The sequence below is a fragment of the Microcebus murinus genome, chromosome 13 (assembly GCF_040939455.1).
Source record: "Microcebus murinus isolate Inina chromosome 13, M.murinus_Inina_mat1.0, whole genome shotgun sequence".
NCBI classification, from domain to species: domain Eukaryota; kingdom Metazoa; phylum Chordata; class Mammalia; order Primates; family Cheirogaleidae; genus Microcebus; species Microcebus murinus.
In genome coordinates this window covers 36,506,653-36,521,984 of record NC_134116.1, presented here as the reverse complement: position 1 = coordinate 36,521,984, position 15,332 = coordinate 36,506,653, and the positions used below count along the sequence as shown (strand labels likewise).

At 33.3% G+C, this 15,332-nt stretch overlaps 1 protein-coding gene across 12 annotated transcripts in view; it reads right to left on the bottom strand.

Moving 5' to 3' along the window:
- MYCBP2 (MYC binding protein 2) overlaps window positions 1–15,332 on the bottom strand; it is a 261,302-nt gene that overhangs the window by 83,189 nt on the left and 162,781 nt on the right. For all 12 annotated transcript variants that reach the window (XM_076009352.1, XM_076009354.1, XM_076009358.1 and 9 more), the window contains 6 exons: window positions 11,765–11,980; window positions 7,092–7,147; window positions 5,603–5,718; window positions 2,165–2,262; window positions 1,270–1,386; window positions 416–556 (listed from right to left, as the gene is read on the bottom strand). In XM_076009352.1, coding sequence (XP_075865467.1) covers window positions 416–556; window positions 1,270–1,386; window positions 2,165–2,262; window positions 5,603–5,718; window positions 7,092–7,147; window positions 11,765–11,980 — 744 coding nt within the window. The remainder of the gene's footprint in view (window positions 1–415; window positions 557–1,269; window positions 1,387–2,164; window positions 2,263–5,602; window positions 5,719–7,091; window positions 7,148–11,764; window positions 11,981–15,332) is intronic.

Sequence of the window (15,332 nt, the reverse complement as noted above, 5' to 3'; positions counted from 1 at the left end):
ATAAAACACACAAAACTAATTACAAAATGCAAACATAACTACATTTATACATGTTTCTGAATGTATAATTCCGAGTTCATAAATTTTAGTTTGGAATTCATTCCAAGCAGTAGTACGAATAAGAAAGGGGGAAAAATGCAACCACTCTCATTCTTTATCTTTCTGAGAGAAATTCAACAAGCCTAGTCTTAAATTTGCTACTTCCTACCTGTCATGAATCATAATAAGCATTAAGGGCCTTAACCTTGCCAAACTCCACTTTCATTACATAGAAGCCCTTTTGAATTTAAGCTCTTATAAAGTAAAAGTTATTTAGTTGTGGGTTACCTCAGAACTGAAAAGCCTTAATTAAAGAAAGCCCTGTAATGAGGACAGAGTGTACGTATAATGCTTTTTAAAACCACCTTTTACTTACGTCAACAGGGACCAGAAGACTCTTGCCAAGATGCTGATTAAAAGAGAGGCACCATGCTTCGGTGTAACCATTCATGTTAGGAACATACTTCTTTATTGTCTCATCATTCAGTCTCAGCCACACACCATCATCATTGTGGATCTATTGGGAAAAGGCAACAGAAACAAGCCAGGCCCTCTTGTAACTACTATGAGGCTAGCAAGGTATGAAAAGCTGCAAAGCAGGCAAATAATGGCGGATATGGAGATTAAATATCTGCTTTTGCAGAAGTTTAAGAGAATCTCTATGGAAAAAAGCAGCAAGGAATGACAAAGCAATATGATAATTTATATGGTGAGATTGTAGTAACAATTTTACTTTGGAGTAAAAGCACAAGGAAATCACACTTTAAGATAAATAGTTTAAACAGTAAATTCAGATGTTTCCCAAAAGAACATAAGTCTTCCTCCCCCTTATATCTAGAGTTTCATAATCAGAAATTAATTGTTTGTATTAATAGAAAAATGTATTATCCAAAGTTAAAGCAAAACAAGAAACACATTTAAAAACAAACATTTTCAAAATTCATGAAACCCTATCCATTTTCAGTGAATACTTATGTAAACTATTATGTGAATATTATGTTTAACACTGTACTTTTTATGTTCAAAATATAATTTTAGTTATTTTTCTATTGCTAAAGAAAATGAAATGAAATATTTGAAACTCAATAATCACTTCTGCAAAACAATTTTTAAAATATTTCCTAAACAGCTTACAACATATGCCAACAGAAAACTTAGTAACCATATTATTGTATAAACAATGCAAAAACTTTTTGTCCAAAATTTGTTACGAGTTTCTTTATAAGTTACCTCATCAATAAAAGTGATAGTTCCATTGACTTTCACTATGCCTATCTGCTCACTCTGGAGGGAAGGGTGGCTCCGGATACGGAGCCCTGCACTGTCCTTGGCCACAAATTTTCGAACCTGAGAAAGGCAAAGATAGAGAGTGAGAGAGGAAAAATATTGAATAGAAATCTTATAAGTACCAAGAGATAAAATTAAACAGATTTGAAAATACCATAATTTGAGAAAGCCCCCCGAATTTTTTTTTTTTTTTAATTTATTTTTTTTCTTTTTTTGGGACAGTTCTGCATTTGGATCCCCGAATTATTTGTAGTGGGTTTCCCTCTGCAAATAAAAGTGGTTTATTTACAACAATAATAGAAATATATATTACTGGAAAAAACTTAGGAAATTATTATATATAAATATAATGTCCTTCCTAATGTCCTTCCTTTTGAATACATATGTTAAAGAGGATAAAAGCCTTTTATTTCTTATAGAAAAATATAATATAAATTCCATCACCAATACTTCCTTTTTAACAAGCAGTTTGCCAAAATGCCTGTACTTACACTTTAGATTTTAGAAATTAATTTTTCTCTTAACAGCACAAATATTTTCACCTTGTAAACTTGACACTTAATTTTAGTAGACTTTTGTTAACTGAAAACTTGCAATAAAAGAATACAATGTCTACAAATTACTGCAGCATTACACAAAGAAGCCAAAAAGTACAGGTTCTAAATTTAGAAATATTAAAATTATTATGACCTACTCTCCAAATTTATTTAGGGATATCTGGAATTCAAATTTGGAAATCAAGTAAAATATTAGATGTTTGATTGACATTTGGAAGCATCAATGAAAAAAGTTTAAAAATCTTTGACCAATTCAAGTTCTGATTCCTTTTTACTCTAACCTTATTTGGTTGAGGTTCAGTCTTTGGTTTGACCAGTTGAGTTCCAGGTGGTATCATCCCTTTAGGTGGGTCTTTTACTTTTACTTCTAGGCCAGCATCTGTCAGAAAAAGAAGGGAACTATAACATTGAGAAGAGAGGAAGTATCCTTAAACCTAACATTATAAACACTCACAGAACTGTTTTAAACAAAACAAATATCTGAATTCTATCCTTTTAAGGTGATTGATAACTAACAGGCTAAAGAAGAGAACTAATTGAAAAATGGTTCTGAGATTCTAAAGGGGTTTCTCAGGGTTTCAAGGAAAAAAAGAGGCTCCTATTCTTTAGAATATAAGAAATAACATTGAAAAAATTCAAAATAATAAAAAAAAGAAATTCTATGTGCTTAAATGTTATCTGAAATATTAGAATACCACTCAACCTCTATATTAGTCATCTCTATGACTGATAGGTAGCACGGCACAGTTGTTAAAAGCTGATGTTCTCAGGTTAGACTGCTTAGGAGCTCCCACATCTGTCTTAACTTTCTAGGCCTCAATTTTTTTCTTCTGTAAAATGGAAACAATAATAGCCCCTACCCTCAATGAACTGCTGTGAGAATTAAATGATTTAAAAAAAATAACCTATGTGTAGAACAATGTTGAACATATATTAAGTGTTCAATAAATGTTAGCTATTATTATCATCATTATATTAATGAATAATTATCATCCTTGTCTATGGCCAAACAATATCCCAGCCCACTGACAGTTTCTGAGAAAGCTGAGTTAGGAAGAAGAGAAGGGAAGCTAAGTAGGGAAGGGAAGCTAAATAGGGGTGAAAATGGATGATTCTAAGTAAACATGACTCTTTTTCTTTAGCTTCCTTACAAAAACAAATACAAGTAGATTTTCTTATCTACTTTGTATCATTTTCCTTCATCCCACTATCAGATAAGATGATTAAAAAACTGTTTACCTAACGGAATTTTACCAGTATTTTTAGAGAGGAAAAAAATCTCCTTTACAATGTCATTCTTACCTCCACTTTTGAATCCCTACTATAATTTGTATCTCTTGTGTGTCATTACTTATACTGTACTTCATATGATTTTTGTTTGCCTGTTCTTTTGTGGCAATTCTCAGAAACTGTTAATAAAGGAAGTGTCTTATCTATAACAATGTTATGCTCAGGACTAAAAAATGTTTGCTGAACTTAAAGGCTTTATGGATATGCTGAAATAAGAGTACAGCAAATGATATGGACAAATGTTCTCTGGAATGTACAGATGATCTGATTTTACACAGTTACATTAATGTATAAGCATGTAAGTTACATCAATGTAAAGGACCTTTTTGCCTCCACTGCAAGGAAAAAAAAAGTAAAACTACTTAAAGCAGGGTTTCCCAAAGGGTGTTTTGCTGAAATATTAATCAGTATTGCTTCTATCTCTACCCTCCCTTTCTCTCTTTCCCCCCACACAAGAGATTCTATGATAAAGATTAAACAAAGATTATTAATTTTAGAACTTCTCAGAATCCCTAATATATTGATGTTGACTGTATGACTGTCTCAAGTGAGACAATAATATAAAAGTTGAGCATTTCTAATCTGAAATTCCAAAATCCTCCAAAATTCAAAAATTTTTGAGCACCGACATGATGCTCAAAAAAATGCTCATTGCAGTATTTCAAATTTTGGATTTTCAGATTAAGGATGTTTAACTGGTAAGTATAATACAAATATTCTAAAATTCCAAAAATTCTGAAATCTAAAACACTTCTGGTCCCAAGCATTTCAGATAAGGGGTACTCAACCTATACCAAGTTTTCAAAATCTGATCATGGGAACCTTTTTTCTTGAGAAACATCAGGAAAAATACTGCTAAAAGAAATTTGCATTGATCAACACTACAGTTTTCTCATTCTACTGTTATCCTATGATACAGATAGTTTAAAATAAAAGAAAAATGTCAATGCCCAAAGGAAAAGTAATATGTTCTTCAAAGTTAATAGTTGTGATGATTAATTGTAGGTGTTAACTTAACTGGATTAAGGAATACCCAGAAACCTGGTAAAGCATTATTTCTGGGTCTGTGAGAACTCTTCTAAAGGAGTCTGCATGTGAGTCTAAGTGGACTAGGTAGAGAAGATCTGCCCTTAATGTGGATGGGCACTATCCAATTGGCCGAGGGCCAGCGAGAGCATACACACAGGAAAAGCAAATATGTCTAGCACCTGGACCTGGGATACATATACTCTTCCTCTCCTGTCCTTAGAGTTAGAACTCCATACTCCTCAGGCTTTAGACTCCAGGCCTTACACTAGCAACACCATGAATTCTCAGGTCATTGGGCTTGGACTGAGCTATACCATCTGTTTCCCTGGTTCTGAGATCTTCAGACTCAGACTGAGTCATGCTACCAGTATTTCAGGGTCTTCAGCTTAGAGATGGCCTTTTTGGGACTTCTCAGCCTCCATAATTGCATGAGCCAATTCCCCTAATAAATTCATATATCTATAAAGTCGTGTATTGCTTAACGATGGGGATATGTTCTAAAAAATGTGTCATTAGACCATTCATCATTGTGTGAAGAACATCATAGACTGTACTTACACAAAACTACATGGTATAGCCTACTATACCTCAAAGCTATATGGTACAGCCTATTGCTCCTAGCCTATAAACCTGTATATCATACTGTACTGAATCCTGTATGCAGCTATAACACAATGATAAGTATTTGCATATCTGTACATATCTAAGTATAGAAAAAGGACAGTAAAAATATGATTATTATAATCTTATGGGACCACCATTTGTAGTTGACTAAAACACTGTATAAGGCACATGACTGAATATAAATCCTACTGGTTTTGTCTCTCTGGAGAACCTTGACTAAAACAATGGTAGATAAAGAAAATTCATTCAATTCACCAATATTTACTGAGCAGCCAGCCATGTGTGTCAGTGACTGAGCTACACTGGAATTTCCAAACATAAATGAAATCCATGCTCACGGCCAGCAAAGGCAGACAGGCATACCACAGGGGGAGAAAAGGTATGTACAGGGTAATACAGCAGAATGAAGGAGATCACACCTGAAAGTCACATCAGGGAAAGGAGGGAAGGAGTCATGCAGGCTACAAAGCCTGAGCAGACATTATGAATTATTACAAAATGTTAAGACTTTAGGAATGTACTAATTAAGTACTGATTATGAAGTTATGAAACCTGTCCACACATTTGACACAAGTTAGAACAGCAAAACTAGGGAGGCTGAGACAGTAGGATTGCTTGAGCCCAGGAGATTGAGGTTGCTGTGAGTGAGGCTGACGCCACAGCACTCACTCTAGCCTGGGCAACAAAGCGAAAAGAGCAAAACTAAATCAGAAAGCAGAAAGATGACTTTGATTCTAGTTTTGCAGTAACTCACTCATAACTTAAAGAAAAAATACCTATTTCAATGCCATCAATAGTAACATGAATAGTGTAGAGTCCAATAGCCCCTGGAGTCCAATTTGCACAATAAGTGCCATCATTATTGACACGGATCAGCATATTCTCACTGGGTCTGAAAAGAAATAAGATGGATATTGGAAATTTTACTTTTGGTTAAATAGCCAACATCATTATGACAGTTTAGCAAACATTTGATTTCTGTTTGTATTATCATACTGCTTGGCAATCCTACTGCCCTTCCATAGTATGTTTTCCTATTCTTCAATGATTGAACTTTATTTCTTTCTTACTTCAAACTTCCATCTCCCTCTTTCTTACTTTCAGCTGATCATGACCTCCCCTCTCTCTTTCTTCAGCGAAAAAACAAGCAATCTCAAAGTTGCAACCAAATTAATAAACGTACTTTCCCCTGCTACAATGGAAGAAATATCCTGGATTTCATCCAAAGCAAGCCCCTCCCCTTGTGCTGTGAATTTCACTCCCTCAAAACTTTTTGCTGCAATTACCTTGTTCTCTCTCATGCATATCAATTTCTTCCACTTTACTGGATCATGTCCATTAGCATACAAACAAACTTTAGAATTTCTCATCTTAACACACAACTTCCCTTGATATTACAGCACTCTCTAATAGGGTCTCATATCTCTTCTCCCATTTATATCAAAAGGTATCTAAAAATTGTCTGCAACCATCCTCTCCCTTTTCTCATTTTTACTTCTCTTCCACAATTTATCCTTACTAGACTTTTGTTTCTAACACTTCATTACAATTGCTGATGTTAAAGTCACAAATGACCACAATGTTCCCAAATTCAATGGTCATTTCTTAGTCCTCAGAAATCTCAGTAGTGTTTGGTAGCTGACAACTCTTACTTCTTAAAATACTTCCTTCTTTTTGCTTCTGTGACATTCTTGTGGCTCTTCTCTTATCTCACTGGCCATTCTGAGAGTTTTGTTGGCTCTACTTTTTCTGACTACCCTTTAACGTATGGAATGCCCCAGCATTTGGGTCCAAATCTTCACTTTTCTATGCCAACTTTATAGTTGATTCATCCATTCCTCAATTTTAAATACCACCTCTATAATGGATGACTCCCAAATTAATTTTTTCCATGAGTTTTAAACTGGGATTTCTGGTTGCTTAGTTGGTATTCCCAGTTAAATAACTAACAGCTATCTTGGCATCTCAATTAAAAATAGCAAAATATCAAACAAAAAACAAACTAACCAACCCTAAACAAGCCAATTTTTAGATACTAATAATTTCTCCAGTATGGCAGTGTAATATAACTTATTAGCAACATTAAAGTTGAATATAAATACATTTTACTGGAAAATCCATACATTATGTGGAAAATGTCTACTGGAAACTTTAAAAATGGCATAAAATAATTACTTAGGGAAAAGAAGTTGGAATCGTAGGATGATTTTAGTTGCAAACAGTTGATAACACGTTTTGGCTACGCTTTGAGAAAATGATCCTTACCTCTTAGGAGTTGGTGATGCAAAACGCAATTCTTCAAATGAATAATTTTCATAAACCTTTAAGAAAGAGACCGATAACAATTATAAAATCATTAGAAACATTTTCAATTAATGGAGTGATAAAATATTCAATAAATGGTGCTGAAACAACTTGTTATCCATATGGGAGAAAAAGAAAAAAACTCGATTATCTGTATCAGACCATTCACAAAAATAAATTCCAAGTATGTTAAAGATCCAAAACAGAAAAACAAAATTTTTTTAAAAAGTAGAGAAAATCCCACCTTTTGTGTATATTAAAATTTTAAATTTCCCCCAAACAAAGATGCTATAAAGACAGGGTAAAGCCTCTACCTGGGATAAGGGGATTTTTAACTCATATAACCCAAAAGGGATATGTACCCATAATCTATATTGATCAATACAAAAAGAGAGAAACACAAAAGAAAAGAGGGTAAAGACAATTCAGAGAAGAAGAAATCTGAGAGGCCAATAAACAGTAGAAAAGTTGTTCAACTAAACTGGCAATCAAGGAAATATAAATTAAAATAACAAAATAAATCATATCAAATCATGTGGGTAAGAACAAGTGCTGATGAGAATATGCCATACCTGCTACTTTCATATGTTGCTTGTGAGAGTGTAAGTTTGGGTAATATTTAATGTAGTTGAAGATATGCATGCCCTACAATCTAGCAATTCCATCTCTAGATATAAATCTTAAAGAAACTCTTGCTCATGTACAAAAGGAGACAAATACAAAAATATTTCAGTATAGTTTATAATTTCCATCAATGGGAGAATGGACACATTATGGAAGAGTAACCCAATAGAATACTTTAAAGCAGTTAAAAGGAATGAACTACCACAGCTACAAGGCTAAACTTCAAAAACAATGCTGAGCAAAAAACTGGCAAAATTGTATGTACATTGTGTTTCCATTTTATAAACTTTTGGAAAACATACTAAATAATTGTAAATATATTGTTTATGGATAAATTTGTATTTAGTAAAAGTATAAAAATATAACCATTACATTCAGGATAGTGGTTACCTCTAAGGAGTAGGTCTGAGGAAAGCTTTACATAAGGCTTCAATTGTACCTGTAACAAACTCTTTTTTACTAAAAATAACAAAGATCTGAAACAATCATGGCAAAATGTAAAGACAAAAATGGACTGTAGGTACAAAAATGAAACTTGGCACATTATTCCCAATACTTCCTATGCCTGCAATGTTACTAAAGAAATCATTATCTTTCAGGAGTCATGTCAAGATCTACTCATCCACTTTAACCTCTACACAGTAAAGAGATGCACACTTACTCCCAAGCATCCTTCATTCCTCCCAACCTTTCTGTTTTTGTGAAAATGATTTTAGAAATTATATAGCTGTCTTTACGTACTCAAAAGTTACAGAGGAGAAAAATGCAATTTCAGTTTAGTCTTCAAAAGTGTTAACAGCAGGAAAATCCAGGTTTTCAGACTCCTAGTAAAATGTGTTTTCTACTCCATCACTTTCCCTCAAATATGTATTATCACATTTAATAATGAAAGAGGAGACTATATCTCACTTTTTCATACTCTACAATATTTGGCTCACTACTGGGTAGGCATGTAGTATCTGTGAATAGTTGATATAAGAAAATTTCCTGTCCTGGAGCATGAATTAACATTTTAAAGAGATAGTTTGGGAATGGTATTCTATACTTATTCTAAGCCTGAGCCACACAACATTCTTGAAATAAAATATTCAGTTGTGGTAACTAGATTTTCAAAAGAAATTACACAAATTAAAGTATGTTCATAAGAAATTTAATGATTAGGGAGGTAAAGAAACCAGAAATTTGGCCGGGCGCGGTGGCTCACGCCTGTAATCCTAGCACTTTGGGAGGCCGAGACGGGCGGATTGCTCAAGGTCAGGAGTTCGAAACCAGCCTGAGCGAGACCCCGTCTCTACCAAAAATAGAAATAAATTAATTGACCAACTAAAAATATATATACAAAAAAAAATTAGCCGGGCATGGTAGCGCATGCTTGTAGTCCCAGCTACTCGGGAGGCTGAGGCAGTAGGATCGCTGAGTCCCGGAGATTGAGGTTGCTGTGAGCCAGGCTGACGCCACGGCACTCACTCTAGCCTGGGCAACAAAGTGAGACTCTGTCTCAAAAAAAAAAAAAAAAAAAAGAAACCAGAAATTAAAAATCTCTTAGATATATGTTGAAATTAAGAAAACTATTTAGCTTGGAATTTTTTAATAGCCAATGGACAGTTCATCTACAACATCAGCTTTTTGGTTTCTTGATTTCTTTAACTGAAATAACTTTAAATTCAACTTCATTTCAGCGATTCATTCACACCAGAAGTCACAGACCTGTGACATTACTCATAATTGTTCTATCTCTGAAATCAAACTAAAATGGCCTGCTCAGTTTTCTACCTCAACAACTCCTTCTTAGATGATTTCTCCCTCTCATCCCTTTGACTTTCTCTCCCTGAATCCTCTTCTTTCTTTCTCTCTAAACCACTATCCTATCTTTAAACACCATATGCTCAATTCTTTGTTTCACTGTTCTTTTGTTGAACTATCTTTTAAAATTCCAATGCTGTATCAATCCAAATAATTACTTTATCCATGTTCATATGACTCACAGTGCTACTGACATAAGATCTTCAATTTTGACTGATTCTTTAAGGATGTCTGATAAATCTTTTCTGATCAGTTTTCTCTTTCGATATCCACAATGACTATTTCACTTTTTCCCTTTGTTTCAAAATCTTGACCCTAAGATTCACCACTCCCATCTCCATCTAAAACATATAATTACTATATTAAACCATTTTTTTGGCTGCAAAACCTACACATTTACTAGCATCTGTATTAATTACTTTCTTTTCCCTCTCCTGGTAGAATGAAATAAGTGCTACTCCTCCTATTTAAGGTCAATCCTACCACCTGAGCTCTAAATACCAGAGTATCTTTGTTTCCTTTCTCTCAATTGTCTCCTAATCAGTACTCAAACACCTAAGTCACCCTATATTAAAGCTCAAACTCCAAAGCTCAGGATGCCATTTCCTCTGGATCTTTGTATACCCAAACATCTTGATAGAGTTATCTGTACTCACACAGCTATTCTCTTATACTATGACTTAGCTCTTTGGCTAGTATTCTTACTAATATGGTTTATTTTTTTAACTTTTCCTTTCTTTTTATTTTCTCTTCCTCTTATCTATACTATAAGTCAACGTTTCTCAAAGCATAGGTTTTTGAATCCGAATCATTCTGCACATTTGTCCTCAATGCAAATTCTTGAACCTTTCCCCAGACCCAATGAATCTTAATCTCTGGCTGTTTGGAAAATCTCCTTTTTAAAATAAGTACTCCAAGATGATTCTGATGTGGACAAAAATTTGAGAGTCATGAATATTTGTGTTTCTTAGTATCCTGTCCTAGAAATTTTCTCTTCGTTCACCATGGAAGATATTATCTATTCCCATTACTTCGTAAGTATAATCTAAGGGCTAATGATTTTCAAATCCTTTTCTTGAGGTCGGACTATGATCACTTTAGATCTATCTGCACATCCAACTTCCTTTCATACATCTTCACATGGATATTTCAAAGATATGTAAGACTCATCACATCCAAAACTGAATCTATTATCTTGCTCAATCAAAACCTGCCCCTCCTCCTACATTGTCAATCTTACTACTCAAGCTCAAAATGTGAACTTCATCTTTTACCTCCTACCTTTTTTTCTCTTTACCCTACTCCCATTAGCCTCCAAGTCCTATTGATTCTACATCCTAAATATCTCTTGAATCTATTCTGATTGACAACTCACTGGTCCAGATGATCAGCACATCTCACCAGATTAAGTCAATAGTCTCCTAAAGAGAGTGAAACCAAATCATGACTCTTAATCATCTATCTGCCAAGTACATGTCCATAGTCCACCATGACCTTTATAACACACAAATCTAATCATTCCATTCCTCTACTCAAAAGCCTTCAATGGCTCACCTCTGTTGTGTGAAAATGACAAAACTACCAACTTTAACTTCAAATAATGACCATCTGGATAATTTGGACTAACACTGCCTCTGAAGATAACTAAGAAAGCCAGACAAAATATTTTTTAAAATCTGTCTAAAAACATTGGAGAGCTTTAAAAGCCTGAGGCAGTAGGAAACCCAAAGAGATGTACCCAAAAATTGAAGGGGGCCTAGGGAAACCCTGAAGAGCTATGTTCTAGCAGTAATAATAAACTGAAAATAGACAAGTACTTTTGAAGGAACTAAAGTCTAGCTTTAAGTGATCTCAATCTCTGATCAGAGTAACTTGATCTATAATTGTTAATTCCCTCTAGACGGCTGTCAAAAATCAGTGAAAATCTTTTCTCTGAAATAATGTAACATAATTTTTCCCCCCTGTTCCTTCAAACAACACAAATTTATTATCTTATAGTTCTGGAGGTCAGAAGTCTCACTGAGCTAAAGAGTCATGGAGCTATATTCCTTCTGGAGACTGAAGGAAAATAATATGTTAAAAGATGCAAGGTTAACATCTATCAACAGCTCTCTAGACTTGTAATTTTATGTCTTCATTTGAACCACTGAAATGTTTGCTAAATGAATCGTGAAAATAAAACTTTTCTGATAAGTAAAATTAAGTACCTTCATCATAGTTATGGCAATATATCGAGCCTCCTTCACTATCATTGGTTCATATGAAACATCCAGTTTTGGTGATGCCAGCCCTCCAAAAGTCATATCTGTATTAGAAGATGCAGCTGTTACTGCAGGACTGCCAGGAATCCTTTGTGGTTTCTTTACTTGCTCTTGCTGTAAAGATGTTTTTTTCTGAGAAACAGGGACGGCTTTTACTTCCACCTAACCATGATATTATGAAAACCAAATATTATTATTATATAATTGTCCTTGACACATCAAAAAAAGCAACTTACAATTATGCATTCACAATTACATAAATTTTATTTTAGCATTGGTTTATCTTGAGCATTCCCTTCAAGTCTTCTTTAACAGAGCCAGAATGACCTCAAGATGGGTATATAGTAAAGGCCCTGAACACTGTGTAAAATATAGGCCTCGTTTTTTCAATAAATAATCACAATTATCAAACACAAAATAAAAACAAATACTACCATTAATAAAATCTATGAAAGGATGGCAGAAGGAATCTACATTGAATTCTTATAGGGACTAACATTCAATTATTTTCTCAAGTAATTCAAGTATAAATACTTTCGGACAATCTCAGTGTATTTTAAAGCACTAATTTCAGTTTCAACTGTACTGTTCTGCAGAAGAATATGTACTCCACTGATAGAAGTCTTAAAAATGACACATAATATATCTTATCCTACACCTAAAGCCTAAATGTTTCTTTAGTCTGGTGCAAAAAGACTATTATTAGATAGCTCTATCACCAACATAAGCCATTTTTATTTAAACAATCTAATAAAACTTTGCAACTCAGTTTCTTCAACAATAAAATACGAATATCTTTCATTAACTTACTCTATTATATAGATACAAAGAGCAGATTCGTTAAGGCATGTTAAAGCACTGAAAATACTGTATCATAAAAAATACTTTTCAGAAATGTTTTCCAGTAATTATAATAAGGCATTTTATTTTGTTTTTGTTTGTTTGTTTATGTATTGGCAAAAAAACAGGTTACTTCTAGGCAACCACAAATTTATAAACAAATTGAATACCACTTTAACTCCTCATCAGATATTATCACTCCAACCTTCACTGAAAGTTTCTGCTGTTCCTTACAAACACTATTTTTATGGCTGGCAAGCAGGCAAGCACAGGTAATTCAACAACAGAAACTTCACAGAGATAAAAAAAAAAAAAGACAGCATAAATGAAAGTAACAGTATTATTTCAGTAATTGAGGGACATATCAAGACTGCAGAATGCCTTTAATGCTTATTGTTTTTATTCATAATGCCATTCAATGAAATCTGTAGTTTGAGACCCTCACTAACTACATCAAGCACAGCTGACAAATATGTTCCAATAAATAACCAAAACCTTCAATTGGGGTATGAGAGATCAATATTTGGACTTATATAATGCCCTGGAAATATTAAAAACCCATTCTTATAAGTATTTCAGAAACAGTAGTATAAAGGTATATGGTAAAATTCTTCAGCTCAAATACATTTACCACCATTGAAAAGCTTTAAATTTTAAATGAATTTTAAAAAGCAAATGTTGGCTGACGCCACGGCACGGCACTCACTCTAGCCTGGGCAACAAAGTAAGACTCTGTCTCAAAAAATAAATAAATAGATAGACAGACAGACAGACAGACAGACAGACAGATAGATAGATAGATAGATAGATAGCAAATGTTTTCAAATTTTAAGACATTTCATTTTAAATTACATACATCACTTTCTATATATCATTAATAACTTATCCTTTCTCTATAACTATGTTTACCCTAAGTAAATTAACCTATGTATCATGAACCCTGAAATAAATCACTGAATAATTTTATACTGTGAGAATAACTATTCTGCTTTATTTTATAAACCATGCTTCTTTCAAAAATGTGTTTTTTTTAATTTCCTGTGTGACTTTCTCTTGTCACTAAATAAGATTTCCTTGGAATAATCATTTTATAAGTAAAAAAAATATAATAATAGCACTGCTTTAAAAAGCATTTGGAACTCAGTGAAATACTAGCATCAGATCAATCTTTATGGTTTAAATAATTATTTTTACTATATAAAGATTTTAACAATTTTTTGGGGGGTCTAAAATGCTCCTAATATTTCATATGCTATCAGGCTGAAAGTAAAATAGATAAAATTAATTTTGTTTTCAGCTAATGACAATGGGATATTAATAAATTAAACATCAATAGGAACACAAAACACTTCTCTTAAATAGTATTTGAGGAGTTTTCCAGATATAGTTTCTAAATTAGAGATAAATTTGATACGATTTTGAGCACATTAAGAAGGTTAAGGCAAACAAGGACACAAAGTAAGAGAAGTAAATACATAAGAGAAGGAAAGGAGGGTGAGGATGGGGAGGGGATGAAGGAGGGGATGGAAGAGAGGACAGTAGAGGAGAGGAATGAAAGATCCATCATGTGGTTAAAAAAAGAACCCAGAGAGGAGAAAAAAAGATAAAGCAGAAAGTCTGACAGAAATGCAAGATATAAACAACACAGATATCAAAACAAAGACAATAAAAAGTACAAAGGAGGAAACATAAGAAAGAACTACAACAAAAGAAATACTATAAGCATAACAGTATGAACATTAAGAAGAAATTAAATGTTATGCTAATGTGGAAAATGGTATTACAATGTTTTCACATGAATAAGGAACCTAATCTTACAAATTTACAGACTGGATTTAACAACTCACTAGACACACTCTAGTGAGAAATTTATTGGTAAATAACAATACACAAGCCCCTCACTATCTTAATGTGCGTTGTATCGTGATCAAAATTCTGTCCTCAGGTAGTGTCTATTTTGGTATCACTATCAAGGTCACTTTATTTTCTATTCGATTTTTTTTCTTATAAATTGTGATGCTTTCTGCATTTCATAGAAAAGTATTCAATGGACATGAATTCACTCTGTGGGGGTATTTGCCTTAATAAAGAAAGATAAAAGAAAAAATATCAGACATAGCATATTATGTGTGTGTGTATGCGTGTATAAAGCATAGTATGTGAACTTAAGAGTATATGCTATTTCATCATATACAGTATTTGCATATGTGGGTCATGATGCAAATTCTTACTGTGGATCATGCCCCAAAATTTGAAAGACCCTGCTCAAGACTGATTTTTATTTAGTAACAGGGTCAAATGCTTTTCTATACAGTTATTTTTATTTAAGTCATGGGAGCAATGTACTCTTATTTTTTACTGAGTCAGGTAAGAGGTTACACTGGAATTGTGTTTCTTCATGCTATAAATCAAAGTATGCACAAAGTAGTAGAAAAGTTCTACTGAAAGTAACATTGAAGTAGCTCCTCTGTGAGCAAAAAGAATTTTGTGGCTTAATTAACTCTAAGCTTGAAGCAACCAAATCACTTTGTAATACAACTCTAAAAAAGAAAAGGACTGGAGATTGCCTATACAAATTTCATTCAATGTCAACTTTTTTCAGAAATATAATAATTATTAAAAGTTTTAATTGAGACATATACATTAGCAGATTATATCACAAAGGACTTAATTT